Source organism: Protopterus annectens, chromosome 2.part1 (genome assembly GCF_019279795.1).
Source record: "Protopterus annectens isolate FY-2018-M chromosome 2.part1, PAN1.0, whole genome shotgun sequence".
In the NCBI taxonomy this organism is placed as follows: domain Eukaryota; kingdom Metazoa; phylum Chordata; order Ceratodontiformes; family Protopteridae; genus Protopterus; species Protopterus annectens.
This window is the reverse complement of record NC_056729.1, coordinates 778238380-778258029: the sequence shown is the minus strand read 5'-3', so window position 1 is coordinate 778258029 and position 19650 is coordinate 778238380. Positions and strand designations below refer to the sequence as shown.

General features: G+C 43.7%; 1 protein-coding gene across 1 annotated transcript in view; it reads right to left on the bottom strand.

Annotated features, from left to right (window-relative positions):
• The window catches only part of CEP135 (centrosomal protein 135), a 2183066-nt gene that overhangs the window by 612680 nt on the left and 1550736 nt on the right, over positions 1-19650 (bottom strand). Inside the window, 1 exon segment of the mRNA XM_044062480.1 lies at positions 18621-18731. Within this exon segment, the coding sequence (XP_043918415.1) occupies positions 18621-18731 (111 nt within the window).

The following is a 19650-nucleotide window of genomic DNA, read 5'->3' as shown; positions in this document are numbered from 1 at the left end:
TAAAGGAATTGTTTTTCTGTACTGCTCTGAGTCTTTCCATTTGTGTTATTTTTGATATTTCCTGTGAAGTGAATTTCTGGTGTCTATTGTAAATAGATATTTGATATTTTCATGTTTTCTATTTTATTTATTACTAAATATGTTTATACCATTCATTATGGCTAGTCTTTTAGAAAATATTTTAACCTTTGAAAGTAATTGTATTTATTTGGTGGAACTGTGGCATCATGCTCCTGAAAGTCTTTCCGATTGGTTAACACTAAAATTTGTGTAGGTATTAATTTTACTAAGAGTAAATAGGTACCCTGGTAACACCCTTAAAGTAGCTGGCTGGTGGCAGTGAATTTACCTTATAGTCTGGGTAGAGGTAGTATAGCAGGTAAATCTGTGCCACCCTCTTCAAGGGGTGGGTATGTGTGTGTGTGTCATCTACTTAGAACAGGGACACAGAGCACTGATTTCTGCAGAGAGAGAGGTGGAGTCTTATTTGGGGCCTGGAGAGGAAGTCCAGCCCCAGGACTGGAATGTGCTCCTTGTATGCTCTTAAAGGAAACTGTACTTGGTGCAGAGAACTGCATCTGAAAATACTGTATATATTTTTGTTCTAAGTGAACATTCCCTACCAGAATCAGGGGTAATGATTGAGGTTCCTTGATTACTGGCCCAGAGGAGGGACGTGATATAAACATATAATGTTAAAATATTATTGTGTTAATCCATAGGAAAATCTACCAGAAGAAAAGAAATAAAGCTATAACAAATTGTGTAATAATGAAGCAGAATGTCAAGCTTTTTTAAGGAAACAGTGAATAAATAAATTACCAGTAAAAAGAAATATATCATATAAAAAGAAACATGAAAATATTTTATGGTGCAGAACAAACTACAGAAATTTGAAATGCAAAAGGGTGAAAAAATTATGGGAAAAGTTATGTAAAGAAAATTCTTCTGAAGATATATAAGAGAGACGTAACAAATATGGATATGACTGAGTATGGAGATTATAAGTATATAGACAGAGTGGATACAGAGTCGTTTTATGCTGTGGGTTATTTGGAATGACAGACTAAATGAAATTATGTTTAATGGGAAATGATCTTGTCAATATTAAGAAAAATCAGATGGTGGAAGTGGAAAAAGGAATGGGGGGGTCTAGTATGAAAAAAAGTTATAAGGATGGTAAGCATAAGATAAATATGATTACAATATGTAATGCATAAGGATGTATTTATGTATGTTTCTTATACAGAATTATGCAAATTTGTAAATAATGTTTTGTATGAATAAAGGATCTCTATTCTTTTTGATATGCGCTGTGGAATCCTATGCTGCATTGCAACGTCAGCAGTCTATCTGCCTAGTGCTGGAATTGAACCCATAGTCTTCTGAAACAAAGGTGAATCTACTACCTGTTGCACTATTGACACCGTCAAGTAGTTGTAAAGCTGTCTGGTAAAATGCCTGCTAATAAATCTAAAGTTTTCAACTAGAACTAGAAATATGCTCTCTCGGATGACGGATGCCCTAGAAAGCATACAGATGTCAACAGATTGTATTTTAGCAGAAGCTAGGGACTATGCTCTTTCTTACCTGTTTGATAAGGCAAGCTACAACCCGTTCCGGCAGAAAAATGTTCATCATGTTAGAGAGGTGCTGGGCAGATTAAAAGGGCAGGGTTAACTACAAATGCCAACAATTGACAAAAAACAACTATATTCCGTACTCCGGACATACCCGAGAGGCAGCATGGAGGAAATACAAAGAAAATCAGGTATGTTATTTAAAACTAAAGACACGTACCTGATTTTCTTTGCATTTCCTTCATTCTGTCTCTCTCTCCTACCCTTAAAGTAGCCAAAACTTTCTTTTAATAATAATAATAAAAAAAAAGAAAACAAAAACGGAGCAATGGAGAATTTCTTTTCTCCATTGCTTCCTTTTCAAAGCATTGATGTACTGGATATAAATGGGAACGCAAGTCCCATACGCGTCCACAGTACATCAAAACAAGGCAGCAGTACACCACCAGGCGTGGAAGAACAGCAATGTGCCGTTATACAAAGACATTATTTAAGAAAAGTATTTTTTTTCTTAAATAATGTCATTGTATAATAGCAATAACCAACTCTGTGGTTGTAGTATATTGAAATTTACCCACGGTTGACTTTAATCACTCGGGCTTCGCCCTCGTGATTAAACCACACCAACCGTGGGTAAATTTTCAATATACCACACCATGTCGTTCGTTATAGCTTAAATATGCCAATGTGGTCTGAATCAGACATGTAACAGATATGTAAGTTGCACTTAAGCCTTAACAAGATAAACTAAACGTGATTTAATCAGCAGTATGTACACTCTTCTGTATCAGGAAAAGCTGTATAAACTTCTGACCTTTTTCTATCAATGAGAGAGAGAGAGAGTGCAAGAAAAAGAAAACGCATAGCACTTGTAACTTAAGTCTTAAAAGTTTTATCTTCCTCTTCTGGAAATTACAGTAGTTCTACATAGGATGTGAAAATGTACTTAAAAGGCTGTTCCAATGCCCAGTATGCCAAGGGCCATAAAAAGAGAATTAATAGATTCTTCAAAGAAATAGTTGTTCAACAGCAAGTAAATATGCTCAATGATATACAAATGTGACAGACTGCTTCTGCATGACAAAAAGGATATAAATAACATAGCTAAGAAAGAGAATGGTTAAGAAGAAATAGTTGAAACAATGTCATATTTGCACCTTGTGACTTGTAAATTTTCTGTAATTTCTTCTTTGATATGTAGTAGAATCTCAGCTACTATAATCAAGACAATGCTTCTTGGAGTAAGAGAGAGACCGAGAACAGAAAAGGTAAAGCTGTAGAGAGTCTTTTTTCTTGTGCTCTGTTCAGTTATTTTCTGTTTCCTTGTGCCATTTTATCTCTCTATATATATTTATCTGTTAGGTATTCAACTCATTCTCTTTTAATGAAATTCTTTTTTTTCACCTTTACACATTTCTAATTGGTTATGCCTTCACAAGTTCATTATCTGATAATAGGATATTTACAGCTAACTAGTGACAAAGCTGCTGGTATCCACTTCCATCAAACAAGACTGTTCTGCAAACTATAATTTGTTTTTATAATTATTTGGTTTATTAATAACAATGAAACAGTAACAGACAGAAAGCAGTAGTGATGGAGAATATCATCTACCTTTCATGGACATTAATGAGTATGTGTGTGTATATAGGAATGTAAAGTTTTATTTAATATGGAGTTATTACGGGCAAGTCAGCTCTGTTGCCATCAGATTTAAGATTCTAGATGAAAATATCTTAAACATACTGGTGGGCAGTGGATTGGAGTACAGTACCATAACCCCTGTCCACCATCCTTCCTCATTTATATTGGTTGGTAACAGTGGGATTCAAACCCCATCTGCATGCCACTATTCTTTACATCGACTGGCAATGGACGGATAAACTTGATCTGGCACCATATACTTCCTTTACACTGCTCATATTTTTTGTTGCAATGAAAGCCATAGAATTTGTCCTACAGCACCTCCTTCAAGTGGCAGATTAAACTGCTAGTACTGTTTTTACCTTCATGCTCCTCCCTGAGACAATAACAGCAATACTAGTGAAAGTCTTGGCTTGCAACATGAGGGGCTCACTGACACTCAGTGTACTGTTTACATATGTGAACACAGAACAACTATGACAAAAAATATGATATGAACTGTGAGTGGGGCCAAAAAAAAAAAATTACAGACTCAAGATTATGGGAGCGTATGTATCAAATGTGCTATGCAACAGTATGCATAGCAGAAGGCCCAGAGACACTCCCAAATGGATGATGATTTCAGTTCTGTTGAATGGCGACTGCTGAAAAAGATGAATCTACTTAAAGACCCACCAAAGAGGGTCCCCAATTCAGACATCAAGATAAATTTGTAGTGTGGATACACAATTAACAGCACAACACAGCTTGCTGTAAAATACTACATCATCATCTGCACAGAAGCACAGGTGTCAGACACTAAGACGTGTTTCATCTGGACGAGAAGATGCTGTAAAGAATTCACTGTAGTAAAGGAATATTGAGAGAAATCCCACAAGTATGCTCATCTGAATGGAGGCTGTGGGGTCACCAAATAAACAGAAGTACAAGTGTAAATTAAAATGAGAAGTTATGTACCTACCATAACGTTCCATGTTAGTTGTCTTCTCTCGCCTTCTTTCTTGCTCGATGGGTTCGGAGCCGAACCTCGGCTCCGACTCGGCCTATACTAAAGCTCGAGAGCTAATTTTACCGGCTCGAGGCAACCCTATATCCCATGATGCAAGGCAGTAACTACCCAGATCTCGTTTGGTAGCTAAGAAACAACAGCCAATTCAGTCTCCCCTCTGAGGTGGAGGAGGAGAAAGAAGAACTCCCCAAATATCACTACCTGAAGCTGTATCTACCCCAGGACCAACTGTCTGAGCTAGGAATAGTGCAAGATAAGGTCCCCTGGAAGAAGGGGAAAAACCTCTCGGTCTGTCCAAGCTAGGGGGATGGTGGGCGGGGCGCAAGAAAGAAGGCGAGAGAAGACAACTAACATGGAACGTTATTGGTAGGTACATAACTTCTCAATGTTAAGTTGTCAATCTCGCCTTCATTCTTGCTGGATGGGACCGCGTCCCTAGCACCTCCATCCTGGGTGGCTCACTGGAACAGACTCTTGAGAACAGTGGAACCAAAATTTGCCCTGTTTCTGGAGGCCATGTCCAATTTGTAATGTGTAACGAAAGTATGAGGTGAGGCCCATGTGGCAGCCGCACAGATAGTGTCTATTGGTAATCTAGCTTGAAAGGCTGTAGATGTAGCCAACGCTCTGGTTGAATGGGCTCTTGGCCTAGAAGGCAATTCTTTAACTCTGAGTTGATAAATACAGGTAATCACAGAAGACAGCCACCTAGACAGGGTTACTTTAGATACCAGAAGACCCTTTTTACTTTCAGCATAAGATAAAAAGAGTTGATTAGATTTCCTGAATTGTTTAGTTCTGTCCAGATAGAAGCGGAGCTGACGATGAACATCCAGACAATGTAGTTTTTGCTCCGGTCTGTTTGAATAATTAGGAAAGAAAACTGGAAGATCAATAGATTGATTTAAATTCGTCTGAGAAGCCACCTTGGGTAAAAAAGACGGGTTAGTTCTTAGTGAAACTCTGTCTTTGTGGAACACTAAATAAGGAGGGCGAATGCAGAGGGCATGAAGTTCAGATCCTCTCCTAGCAGACGTAATGGCGACTAGGAATAGTGTCTTCCAGGAAAGTAACTTCAAGGAACAGGAGGCTGCAGGTTCAAAAGGAGGGAGAATCAAGGATGCTAAAACCAAGTTTAAATCCCACTGTGGTGGGGGGTCTTTGATTGGAGGCCTGAGTAAAAAGATACCTCTGAGAAAAGCCTTGCAAAGCTTATGGGACATGATGCTGGAATCCGACAAGCCTATGTGAAAACTTGAGATGGCTGCTAGCTGAAATTTTACTGTGGAGGAAGAAGATCCTGAATGAAAGATTTCGGCTAGGAAATCCAAGACCGAGTGTATTGGAGCAGTGAAAGGATCTATGTTCCTAGCCTTTGCCCAAAAGGAAAAACGTTGCCATTTACTAGCATAGATCCTTCTGGTGGAAGACTTAAGGGAAGCTACAATAATATCCCGGGCAGAATTTGAAATCATTGGAAGCCTGGCTAGGGACGGAAGTGGAGCAACCAAGCTGTGAGGTTGAGAGATTGGAGGGATTGGTGCAGCTGCCCTGATTGATGGGCCAAAAGATCTGGCATTGGATCCAGATACCAAGGCTGCTCCAAAAGATAGCAATGCAGGAAAGGGAACCATATCTGTTGAGGCCAATAAGGGGCAATGAGGATCATCTTGGCCCTCAAGGCGGTAGCTTTCCGAATTGTTTGTGTGATTAATGGAAAGGGGGGAAAGGCGTAAAGAAGACCCCGAGGCCAATCGTGGACTAGAGCGTCTCTGGGGGAATGGCCTGGAAGGGGGAAGAGAGTGAAGAAGTCGAGGCACTTGCTGTTTTGTGGTGTTGCAAAAAAATCGCAGCAAGGAAACCCCCACTTCCGAAAAATTTTGTCCGTCACCGATTGCTTGAGAGACCACTCGTGAGGCATGAGAATAGCTCTGCTCAGCCTGTCCGCTATGACGTTGGACTTCCCGGGGATGTGCATTGCTATCAGAAACCGTTGAGAAGAGATCGCCCATTGCCAGAGTCTGAGTGCTTCTCGACAGAGGGGATATGACTTGGTTCCGCCCTGCTTGTTGATATACCATAGTATGGACATATTGTCTGTCTGAATTGCAATCGTCCCCAGGGTAAGAGAGCCTTGAAGGGCATGCAACGTCAAAAGCACTGCTCTCATCTCCAGGACGTTTATGTGCAAGTGGCATTCGAAGGGTTGCCATGTGCCATGGACTGTCCTGCCCTGAAAATGCCCCCCCCCCACCCAATCAGGGAGGTGTCTGTTGTGACTGTGGAGACTGGGGGGGGGGGGGAGTAAAAGGTCTGCCTTGATGGACTTGAGGGGAGACCATCCACCAAGATAGATGCTTTCTGCAAGATGGAGTTATTAGGATCTTGTGTGTCATAGGGAGCTGTTGGAAGGACCACTGGGAGAAGAGCATCTATTGAAGAAGCCGCATGTAAAAGCGGGGAAGGGGAAGAAGCGTGATGGCAGCCGTCATGAGACCTAATACTTTCAGAACATACCTGGCCTGAATTTTGTTGTTCTGAAGGAGGACGTGAACATGATTTTGAATATCGAAGACCCTCTGCTCTGTTAACTTTGCTGAGAGCTGAACGGTGTCCAAGGTGGCACCTATGAAGGTAATAGACTGACAAGGCGACAAGGCAGACTTTTCGAAATTTAGAGAGATACCTAGCTCTTTGCAAATGTGGATGGTGTAGTCTCTGGCTAGAAGAAGTTGACGCCTGGTGGTGGCAGTGAGGAGCCAGTCGTCTAGATATGGAAACAACTGGAATCCTTGACGTCTCAGGTGAGCCGTAACCACTGCCATACATTTGGTGAACACTCGGGGGGCTGTAGTGAGACCAAAGGGCAGAGCTCTGAACTGGTAGTGACTGGCTCCCAGCCTGAAGCGGCGAAACCTTCTGGAGCGCCTGTGCATTTTGATGTGATAGTACGCATCCTGAAGGTCCACTGAGCACATCCAATTGTCCTTGCCCAAAAGGGGTAAAATGGACTGTAGCCTGACCATCCGGAACCTCGTTCTTTTTACAAACTTGTTTAGTTTGCTGAGATCCAATATTGGCCTCCAGTCCCCTGTTTTTTTTGGTACCAAAAAGAAAGTACAGTTTTGTACCTACCATAAATGTAGATGTCCGATAGGAATGCATCTGCAGTCCTTACAAATGGGTTGTCCTGTCGTCAGGCAGCCCTTCGGTCGGCCGGATTCCAAAGTCTGGGTCTGGCTTTGGCTGGTGTCACACTTCACCCGACGTCATTGCGGCAGTTCTTCGGGTATAAAGGCATCAGCCGATGCCATTTTCCTCAGTGTTTCTTGCCCCAGATGCCAGGTGCCCTCTTGGATGGCTAAATTTGGATAAATGCCAAAGTTTCCAAATAGTACAGAGCAAACACATAAAATAAGCATGTATGTACATATATACAAACAAATACACCATAATAGATCCCCCCCAAGCTAGCTGAAGGTTGGCAAATACCCTAGGAGTACCTCAGAGGGGAAGGTGGGTGGGTAATCCTGACTGCAGATGCATTCCTATCGGACATCTACATTTATGGTAGGTACAAAACTGTACTATGTCCTTCAAGGATGCATCTGCAGTCCTTACAAATGGGTAGAATACCATAGCTAAACTAGGGGAGGAGGAAAAGAGTAGAAATTATGGTGTAGTTAGGATCCCTTGCAAAACAGCAGTGGCAAAACCTGCTCGGGATCTAGAGTATAGAGGTAAATTGTAATGCTTGGCAAATGTATGCACGGAGGTCCAAGTAGCAGCCTCTATAATGTCCTTGGTAGCCACTCCTCGTAAGAAAGCTGTGGTAGTGGCTGTAGCCCTTGTGGAGTGAGGCCTGATGTTCTCTGGAGTTTTCTTTCCATGGTAGGAGTAACAAAATCTAATGCAATTTCCTATCCATTTGGAGATTGTCTGTTTTGAAATTGGTTTTCCTTCCTTTCCTGTTGCATATGCTACCAGAAGCTGGTCAGTTCTTCTATTGGTTTTTGTCCTGTCCAGGTAGTAGCGTAATTGTCTATGTACATCCAAGGTATGCAAGAGTCTTTCTCCCTGTTCTGTGGGTTGGGGAAGAATGTAGGTAGGTGGATAGCCTGATTTAAAGAGACTCTGGATACCACCTTAGGCATAAATGTAGGATTTGTTCTCATGGACACTCTATCTTGATGGAAGATCAGGAAGGGTTGCACTGCCATTAATGCCTGTAGTTCAGAGACCCTTCTTGCTGAAGTTATTGCCAGCAGGAAAGCAGTCTTCCAGGATAAGTATTGTAATTCTGCTGTTGCTGCTGGTTCGAAAGGGGGAAGTGTCAATTTTTCTAGCACAAAGTTCAAGTCCCATGCTGGCAATGGAGGTTTCCTGGGAGGTTTCACATTTTTAATTCCTCTCAGAAACTGTCTGAGCAGAGGATGAGAGAAGACAGGAGGATCCAAGCTGTATTCTGCTGAAATAGCTGATGCATGTATCTTGATGGAAGAATAGGACAGGCCTGTATGGAAGAGCTCTGCCAAGTACTCCAGGATGTTGGCTATGTTCACCAGTGTCACATCTTGCCCCTTTGCAGTACTCCAAATGAGATATCTTTTCCATTTTGCTGCATAATTCTTTCTTGTTGAAGGTCTACGAGCCTCCGGGAGTATGTCTTTAACCCTTTGGGATAAATTTGGGTTAATTGCTGTTATGTAATGTTCCAGGCAGTTAGCTGCAGAGTTTTCAGGTTTGGATGCAGGATGTTGTAGTTGTTCTGTGTTAACAGTAATGGGATCAGGGGGAGTGTCCATATTTGTTCCCGAGACATGCTCCTCAGCAATGGATACCAATGTTGTCTTGGCCAGTCTGGAGCTATCAGAATGATCCTCGGACGTTCCTCTTTGATCTTCAGAAGCACCTTGTGCATCAAAGGAAGTGGTGGGAATGTGTATGCTGTCAGGTTTTTCCAACTGAAAGATAGGGAGTCCACCTTCCAAGCAAGTGGGTGGTACGTCCTCGTGAGGAATTTCTTTAGCTGGTGATTGAGTGGGGATGCAAACAAGTCTATTTGTGTAATCCCCATTCTCTTGTGATGGCTTTGAAGATGTCCGGATGCAGCATCCATTCGTGGGCATCTGTGGTAGTTCTGCTTAGTATGTCTGCTAGAATGTTTTCCTTCCCCAGTACAAAAATTGCTTGTAACTGAATGTTGTAGCTCAGAGCCACATCCCATAGGTCCAGTGCCAGCCGGCATAGAGGATATGAATGTGTGCCTCCCTGTTTGTTGATGTACCACATAACTGTGGTGTTGTCTGTCCTTATCATCAACTGACCTTCTTGGAGAAAAGGTCTGAATGACTGGATTGCCAATTTTACTGCCATCATTTCCTTTAGATTTATGTGCAGGTGCAGCTGGTCTTGAGTCCATAGGCCTTGAATGCACTTGCTCAGCATGTGTGCCCCCCAACCGAGGTCTGAGGCATCTGTCGTGATGGTTTGTCTTGGTTGACTGTTGCAGAAGGGCAATCCTGTGTTTGATTGACAGGCCTGAGCCCACCATAGGAACTCTTGCTTCAGGCATGGGATTATTGGAATTTTGGTTTCTAGGCTGTGCTTGTGTTGGGACCACAAATTCTTTAGGTACCACTGTAGCTTTCTCATATGCAGTCTGGCATGAGGGACCAGTATTATGCAGGATGCCATGAAGCCTAGAGCTTGTAGCACTTTTCTTGCAGTTAGATGGTTCTGCTTTGTTAATGCCAAGAAGTAGAGAGGTAGTTGCTCTTTCTTTTCTGCAGTTAGGAATGCCATTTGTTTTGATGTGTCCAGTTCTGCACCCAGAAAGGTTATTCTTTGGGATGGAATCAGCCTTGACTTTTTATATTGACTGTATATCCCAGGGCTTGCAGCAGGTAAATGACTCTTTGTAAGTCTTCTGTTAGCTTGCTTTTGTTGTCCGCTTGTATCAGGCAGTCGTCCAGGTAGGGATAAATTTGAATCCCCTGAAGTCTGCAATGAGCGATTACTGATGCCAGGCATTTCGTGAACACTCTGGGCGCAGTAGATAAGCCAAAGGGCAATGCTGAGAATTGATAATGCTCTGATCCTGCAAGAAATCGGAGGTATCTTCTGCAAATTGGTCGTATGGGGACGTGCAGGTATGCCTCCTTGAGATCTAGAGTTACCAGCCAAGACTCCTTGCCCATCATGGGAAGAAGCTGCTGTAGGGTCAGCATTTTGAATTTTGGAACAATGAAGAATGTGTTTAAAGTGGACAGGTCTAAAATAGGCCTCCATTTGTTTTCTTTTCTTGGTACCAGGAAGAGTCTGGAGTAAAATCCCTTTCCTTGCTCCACAGATGGTACCTTTTCCACAGCTCTCATTCTTAATAATTGAGATATTTGCTTTAGAGCTTCTGTCCTTTGAGTAGGTGGTAGGTTTGGCATTCCTCTCTTTCCTGGTAGAGTATGGAAATGGAACCTGTAACCTTGGTCTATAGTTTGCAAAATCCATTTTTCTCTTGTGATGCAATGCCAGTTCTTTGAAAATAAGGTTAGCTTTCCGCCTAAGGGTGCTTCTAGTTGTTCCCTGGTAGGCGGTGCCACCGCCAAGTCACTGTGATTGAGTTGTTGTAGTGGTGGTGGCTGCATCCGTGCCTCGCTGGTTGTTACCTTGCCACTGGCGTCCCCTGTAGGCACCCCTGGATTGGTTTCTGCCTCTAGAGCGCCTATTCCTGCCTCTTTGTATCTTAGAGGAGTCCGGAAAGGACCAATTCTTGGAGGGCCAGTTCCTGCTAAACCTTGGAGGTTGAACCTGTAAGAAATCTTTCATTGTTTGTACAGATTTTGCCTTCTCTTCCATCTTTTTTAGTACCTGCTGTGCAGGGGAACCAAATAAATTGACCTTGTCCATGGGTGCATCCAAAAGCTTTGATTTGACATGGTCTGGTAATGCCTGTTCTTTCAACCATGCATGCCTCCTGATAACTGTGCCAGTCAAGGCTGATCTAAAGGAAGCCTCCAGTGCATCATAGCCACATTTTATAGAATGGTTACTAACCTGCTGTATGTTATGTACCATTTCTTGAACATACTTTTTATCTAAAGATTCTTCAGAGGACAGCTTTTAGTTAACTGGTCAAGCATAAACTCTTGATATTGAATCATATGAAATTGGCAGTTCAAAGCCCTAGCTGACAAAGTAGCAGAGGTGTAAACTTTTTTACCCCATCTCTCTAAGGACCTGGATTCCCTTTCAGAGGGAGGGGTTTTAGTAGTAGTAGCTGCTACAGCTTTAGGGCCCTGGGAGATAGTCTCTGGATCTGCAAAAGGAGCCTTGTATAAATGGTGATGAGTGTCCGGGACCCTGTAGAACCTATCGGGCTTAGCAGGAGCTGGAGGTAATGAATCAGGAGCAGTGCAAGCATCATTAAATGCATCATCTACAACAGAAAGAACTGGAGGTATAGCTAAAGGCCTATGTTGTGGCAAATGTAGAAAGGTCCTAAGCCTTTTTCTGCAGTCTGAGAAATCTTGGCCCTGCCACTGAAATTGTTCCCTCAGGAGCAGTGCAAGCATCATTAAATGCATCATCTACAACAGAAAGAACTGGAGGTATAGCTAAAGGCCTATGTTGTGGCAAATGTAGAAAGGTCCTAAGCCTTTTTCTGGAGTCTGAGAAATCTTGGCCCTGCCACTGAAATTGTTCCCTCATAGCATGCAAGGTTTCCCCAAAGGAAAATTCCTCAGGCGGAGAGGCTGAAGGGATGGACTCTTCAGCATGAGAGTCTTCGTAAGGAGAATAAGGAGCCTCAGGAGGGTCTGTATGTTCTGAGTCATCAGAGGAATCATCTGTGGATACTGGCTCAGGGGGCTCTGCTCTAGGCCTCTTTTCTGGAGGAGGGAGAGAGGCCCTGTCTGGATGAGGCTGGGATCCACGAATTAAAGAGATGAGATCCTCAGCCAAAGAAAGCATATGGGAGCTGGTGCTGGGCCTGTGAGAGGGGGGTTTGGCAGGCACCGTTTTAGATGCTTTGGCTGCTTTAGCCCTGGCAAAGGCCTTAATAGACATTGCTGCAGGAGGCCTAGCAGCTCCACGTGCAGGGGTTGAAACATCCAGGGGAATGGTGTCTGATAATTCCTGTGAAACCACAACAGAAGGTTGGATTTCAGAAGCCGATTCTACCAGGTTAGAAGAGGCTTCGGTAGAAGGCATGGTTTCGGCTGAAGAAAGAACCGCTTGCTCGGTTTCGGCCAAAACAGAGACACTCGCCGTTTGCTTAACCGCGGTTTCGGCCGAAACCGCGGACCGCGAGTGTCGGTCCTTTTCTTTGCGTTTTTGGTAATTTGCGTTGTCGGAGGATCCGACGGCATAATATAGGCGAAATCGGAGCCGAAAATCTGTTCAGCAAACTCCGACCGACGTCTAAGCGTCCGTCGGTTAAAAGAAGCACAGGCTAGACAAGCTGCTACGTCGTGGTCTGGGCCTAAACAATGTATGCAATAGGAGTGGAAATCTTTATGAGGTATTTGTTTCCCACAAGATAAACAGTTATTCACTTTCTCTGACATCGGCTGAGGCAAGAAAGAGTCCCCAACGGGGTACTTAGCTTTTTAGAAGTCTTCGAAGTAATATTCGGTAGTAGTAATCTCTGGATCTGACCGACCGGCACTTGCGAACAGCTTCTGCTTCGGGCGCCACGCGGCAAGAAAGACTGAGAAAAATGGCGTCGGCTGATGCCTTTATACCCGAAGAACTGCCGCAATGACGTCGGGTGAAGTGCAACACCAGCCGAAGCCAGACCCAGACTTTGGAATCCGGCCGACCGAAGGGCTGCCTGACGACAGGACAACCCATTTGTAAGGACTGCAGATGCATCCTTGAAGGACATCTTTGAGTAGACTCCGGATCCTAGCTAGTCTGCTGGGACTGGCTGGATGGCTCTCTTTTTTAGCAGCTTTGATGTTTCTAGAGCTGCTTGTTCCCTTAGACTGGGTGGAACGTCTGGAAGAGACCCCATTTGAATCATTGGGGTTTGGATAAAGGGGATTTTGTAGCCCTCTGATACGATCGACTGCACCCATTTGTCTTGTGTGAGGGAGAGCCAGGCTTGTGGGTACAGCGATAATCTTCCCCCGACTGCCTCCGAAGGTGGACAGTCGGGCAACACCTCAGGGATGCTGGAAGGGTTTATCAGAGAGGGTTTCTCTGCTACCCTGGTTCTGCGGACCCCCTCTGCCTCTTGGACGGTGTCTGCTGCTGTTGTTCCCCCCTCTGCCTCTAGGGGGTGAACTGACCTCTTGCGTCAGGTGCGACTCCTTGAGATTTGCAGAACCACATTTTTCCACCCTTTTGACCCTTAGGATATGGTCTAGATGGGGTAGAAAAACAGACTCCTACGGCAGAAAGAGTCTTGCCATCTTGTTCGCATCAGGTCAAAGTATCTTTCACTTGAGGTCCAAACAATGCTGAACCATCAAAGGGGGAGTTAGTGAAATATGCCTTGAAGGGGTCTGCGAAGTTACAAAGCCGCATCCAGGTGTGACGCCTCAAAGCCACACCTGTGCCTGCGGCCCTACTCGCTCCATCGGCTGTGTATGAAATAAGCCGCATGGAGGAGTTGACAATGGAATTCAGGGTTCCTAGCTGTGAGATAATTTTTTCCTGAGACTCAGCAGCTGATGGATCCTGTAGGACCTCACCCAGTTCTTTAAGAATGTCTCTTTGAAGACGGGTGAAGTGGCATAAGTAGTTCAGCGAACGCATGGCAAAGGTCGCTGACGAGAACATCCGCTTGCCATACCTATCCATTGTCTTAGATTCCTTGTTAGGCAGATGTATAGGTGCTGAAGGATCAGCTAGTTCCTTCTTAGTGGCTGCCGCCACCACCATGACATCAGCTGGGACACCTTTAGATAAAAATTGCTTATCGGAAGGGGCTGTTATAAATTTAGAAGGCCTCCATGGGGTGGGTTCCACCGAGTCAGGGGCCGTCCACGTCTTCCGTGCCACCACTTCCATAAGGGGGTCGAAGGGCGGAGACACCCAGGAGGTGGAGGGTTGAGAACCAAATGCCTCTAGGTAAACCAACTCGTCCTCGGAAGGATTAAGGGAAGACTAGTTCCCCCTCTGTTTAAGGATTTCAAGGATGTCAGAGAAGGAGACATCCTCAGAGGGGGACCTTGGGGATCCTTCCGACTCATCCAAGTCGGTATCAGATGTGACAGACTTAGGGGAGTCCACATGCTTCCTCTTACATGTCCTCTTACGTGGGGGTTCACCTGACGGATCAGGGGAAACCTCGGAAGAGGAGGATATTCCCAATGGGGAAACCTGAGGCATTGGATCTCGATGGCCGGGGGCGAGAGAGTGGGAAGAGACATCTGCAGGCACTACAGTGGGAGGAGCTGATGGAGCTGACCGTAGAGCAAGCACTGGGGCCAGCACGCTCCTCATGACCTCGAAGGCGCCCCTGTCAGGCAGGCCAGAGAGCTCCCGTTCCGAAGAGCTAGGGACCCCAGCCGGCACCGACAGGGACGGCTCTGAAGCCGATGTCGGGGCCGAACTCACCAACGCTGATGCTCCGAGAGGGAGAATGGGGTCGGACAAGGGACCGATGCCACTCACCCCCTCGGAGCCGGTGAGAGAGTCCAAGCACCTGGATCCCTCTAAGGATGGCACCATGGACGAGATCGGAGCAGACGACGGAGCCGAAGGGGGAGGTATCGGCTCCGACGTCAAAACGGTCACAGCTCCGAGGAGCTCCGGCTCCGAACACTGGGGTAGAGTCGAAGGAGGAATAGTATGTTGTATGGACGTAGCCGCTGTCTGATGAGATGGGCTGTGAAGCATTTGGGCCAGTGCCTGAGACTTTAATAGTCTACTTACCACCCTCTCGAGGTCATGATCGGAAAGCCTGGAAGATCGAGAGGAATGACTCCAATGGCTCCGCTCTGAGAGTACCGGTGACCTCGGAGCCGAATGGATAGACTCCAGAGATGGAGATCTGGACCTCTTGCGTGTGGAGGGCATCAGGGTTGATGGAGCCGATAGAGCCATAGAAGCGTCGGCTCCAGCCGGAGCCGACTTTGGAGACAGAGTCTTAGATGTATCGGCTCTGGCTGGAGCCGATGCAGGTAGCTGCGATACAGAGGTATTGGCTCCGGCTGGAGCCGATGCTGTCGCAGAAGATGAGCCACCCACCAAAGGCTTAGAGCTCGGAGCCGATGGTTTAGGTGGCTTCGAAGGCTTCCCCGGCACGGACTTAGCTGGGGAACCTTCGGGCTTTAATAAGCCCCTTAGTATCAATTTATTCCTGCGCTCCTGCAGGACTCTTGGGCTGAATGCATGGCACACTGAGCAAGAGTCCTGCAGGTGCAGGGGTCCCGGGCAATAAACACAAGTGTGACCGTCTGTCAGAGACATCTTCTGACAGCACGAGTCACACTTCTTGAAGCCTGAGACCTTTGTCTCCTTCGATATATTGTTGTCGAAAGGAAGAAACAACAAAAGTAGAAAACACACACACACACTCCAACAAATAGGGATACAGGGATACTGAGGGAACACGCACACCGTTAAGAATCCCTGTGAGGGAATTAAGAATAAAACAGAAGGGCCAAGACCTAACTTAGGGTGGGGAGTATGACAGGGATAAGGGATAAAAAAATAGGGACTAAACTTTTAAACTAACCAAGAAACTAACCTATTAAAGATTAAATTAGAATACTAGGGGAAAACTAAGGAGAAGACCAAGATTTTACTGAAAAAATTGTCACTGACCTGTGAGCCGGTAAAAAGAGCACCTCGCTAGCGTAAGCGGCAAATGAGATCTGGGAAGTTACCGCCTAGCATCACGGGATATAGGGTTGCCTCGAGCCGGTAAAATTAGCTCTCGCGCTTTAGTATACGCCGAGTCGGAGCCGAGGTTCGGCTCCAAACCCATCCAGCAAGAATGAAGGCAAGATTGACAACTTAACATCCACTGTTTCTTGACATGTAGCTAAATCAGCAAGGGGAGAAAATGTAGTGGCCTAAGAATAATGAATAGTGTGTGTTGTGGCATACCTAGAGTTCACTGAGCATCTGTTAAAGAGAAGGGACAGTGGTACTGCAAAGCAATGTTCATAACGGTCAGGGATTATGAATTGTGTCTGCTGTGATTCCTGCATCTCAAAATCTGTGGGGGGAAAATGGGTTGAAGTTTAAAGGGAGCGAGCCAGAAAACTGTAAAATTGCTTTAAAGGGTGTGACATGGCTTTTACAGACAAGTCAATAAAATGCAGGTAAGAAGCAGAAACTGTTGACCAAAATTAAGAAAAAGCATTAGTTACAAGTATATGCTTCCAGTTACTAGTGAAAGACATGGTACTTCATAAGTATGTACTAGGCTAGTTGCCCTTGTGGACAATTTTAAGTCTAACCAATCTCCCTTGGTGAGAATCAGACCCTGTACCTCAGCTGTGAGGTAAACCCTCCAGCTAAAATTTCTTTTACTACATATGTTGCAGAGGTCAAACCACAAAGGGATGTACTATCAAGTCTTGAACTCAGAGCCTTTAGCTTATAAAACCAGCACCTTAACCACTTTGCTACAGAATCTTGGAACAAAAATATACAGGGTAGCCCTCTGCCAGTGGAAATATGTCTCCCAAGTGGAACTTCACATAAGGAGTGTTGTCACAGAGCCATATATGCACGACAGTACACACAGTTACATTAATTATCCAATGTTGGATTTGATCCTCCTGTCTAATCTATACAACACAAAATTAGCCATAAGTGCCACAGAAGTCTTAAACTTTGCTTATTAAATGCCAATGTCGCAGGAGAACTTTGTCAGTGCCACATAAGAACTTAGGTTTATGGCTGATTGCTAGGTTAATGACCCCAACGGGGACTTTTTGAGCCTAGCTATGCTTCCCCAAGGTGAGAATACAAATATATACCTTGTATCTGTTAGGTAAGCTCCTTAATCATTATATCAACACCAGCTTAAAAATGTGACTAAAATGGAGAGAGAATGCAGTTAATTTTATAAAAGTTAGAGCACTAAAAGAAGTGACAACAGTGAATGAGAAAAAAGGTAGTAGGACCACGTGAGACAATCATGAATGATAAGGTTATTCTGTGAGAGTGCCGGAAGAGGTCAGTACAAAAGTTTATGTAATACCTGTCTCCTCAGAAAGCCTAGAAATTGTAAATCTGTGAGCTATGATTGGGGAAATGCATGCAATTCCTGCTGAAACAAAGGTTAAGAAAATGAAGCAGGATGTCTTTAGTGCAGCACACAAAGGATGCTCATTTGAGATGTGGAGGCAGACTACACCAGATATTAACTACAGTAAATCTACACAAAACACTTCTGACAGCATGCTTAGTCTCTGCTGTCACAGAGATTAAATGAAGTCAACACCTTACTTGCAGATCTGCATACAATTCCTCCACCAGAGTTCTATTTTGTAAGCATTTCAAAATAAATATTTTGGTCATTACAAGTAAAACACTTCATTTCACTAGCTCTGTTAGTTTAGACAGAAAAAGCCCTGGTTATGACTCAGCCAACTGGAGTTTGAGTAGCAGCTCAGATGTTTGCCTGACAGGATGGAAGTGGGAATGCATGCTGTTCCTTTGGGTAAATCCCAGGTGGAGACCAGAGACCTCTCAGGAGCTCTAGATTTAAGCTGGTCAGGGCTGTCATGAGAAGTTATGTCACTTGCAGAAGCAGGTGATGCACCCTCAATAATGCCCTTTGCATCCTTAAACCCAGGCAGATTACTGGACATACACAGTGGGAACAGGAATGCACAATAGAAAAACTGAACCACCCATGATGGCTGCCTAAATGATGACCACCTTTTGGCTGGTGCTCATGCCACTGATGGGAAAAAAAATGGCTTCATAGACCAAGACATGGTCTGATGGTCAGCAAGCAGTGGGGTAAAAATGTGGAAAAACCCGGCATTTCCCTACAAATTTTAAAGTTTTATCTATGATGCATGACCTCCCCAATAACATTGGGAATGAAAGCAAAATTTTAAAACTGAAATTTGATACTGAGTGAGGCTTCATCTATTTGTCGTCAGTACATAATGAAATGGATAAAAATACAAATATTTGCTAGGATTAAAGACGTCAAGTACGTTTGAAGTGGGGATGGCAAACTGCACAATTTCACTTAAAATTTTCAATAACTGTTTCTGGAGAGCTGAGGGAGCGTGTTTCTGGATTCCCCTAGAACTAAAGTATTTTGTTTCCCTCAGAATTAACTACATGAGTTATCTATCAGGACTAAATCCTTTCTCGACACATGCTACCAAAAGGCAGTAATTAAATCTGGGTACCAGAAGATGCTGTTTCATGCAATGGCACATGCTGTACTCATGGTTTCTTACCTTGGAAGCAATCACGCTTTCAATCCTTGCAACTTCACTGATGTAACTGTGAACTCTTAACTTCAGCTCATCTTTTTCATGCATGACTTCTTCTAGCTCAGCAGTTATTGCCTATACAAAGTCATAAATGAGGACATGCTTTAGGCACTGAATATATTTAACACTGCTACTCTGTTAAGTACAGTGAGACTTCTCACATTTTTCAGGCTTGCAACAATGAAACAAAGTAAATACAATTGTTTTCCAACAGCAAGACAAAAAAATGTATAATTCTAGGAATTACACATATAAGTGCGTGCGCAGCCTGCATGTATGTACAGTACTAGCATTAAATATATTTTAAGGAACATTTTTCCCATCTTCTGTGAAAACATTCTCATTACTAAGAATGATGCATTTTCATTGTAACTCACATGAATCACAGTAAAGTGCACTATTATTTAAAGGCTACCAAAGCAATTTCTCTGTGACTCACTCACAAAACAGCATCAGGGTTGCTTCACTCTATGCTCTGAAAATTCAAAAAAAATTTCCTCAATGAAGACTTCTGATGAGTATAGTAAACATGCTCACTTCTTAGACAGAAAAATATAAACATTGAGTACATTTAAATTTCAAATTAGGTATGTAATAATCATATTCAGAAAACAATGTATGAAAGTTGAGTGGCATTTCATTCATACACTACATTCCTGTAATCAGTAAAAAATTAATTTTAGCAAATATAGGATTACTCATTAAAACAGAAAAGCCATATGGATATTGCTCAACATGCAAATATCTTACCTTGGAAATATGTGGTTTTGTTAATACAGTTCAGTTTTGCAAATGGATAGAAAGGCAGGAACATTTTTTTCACCACTTGACAAATATAAGTAACATTAAATCAAAAGACAACAGCAAAGTTCTACAAGCAAGACAGCAGAAAATGAGTTTCTGGGGAAGCTCAACAGAAGCCCAAGGAGATCTGAAAATGTGTACTTAAAGCATAAGTTATTGTTACTCTTATGTCACATCATTCTAAATGCAA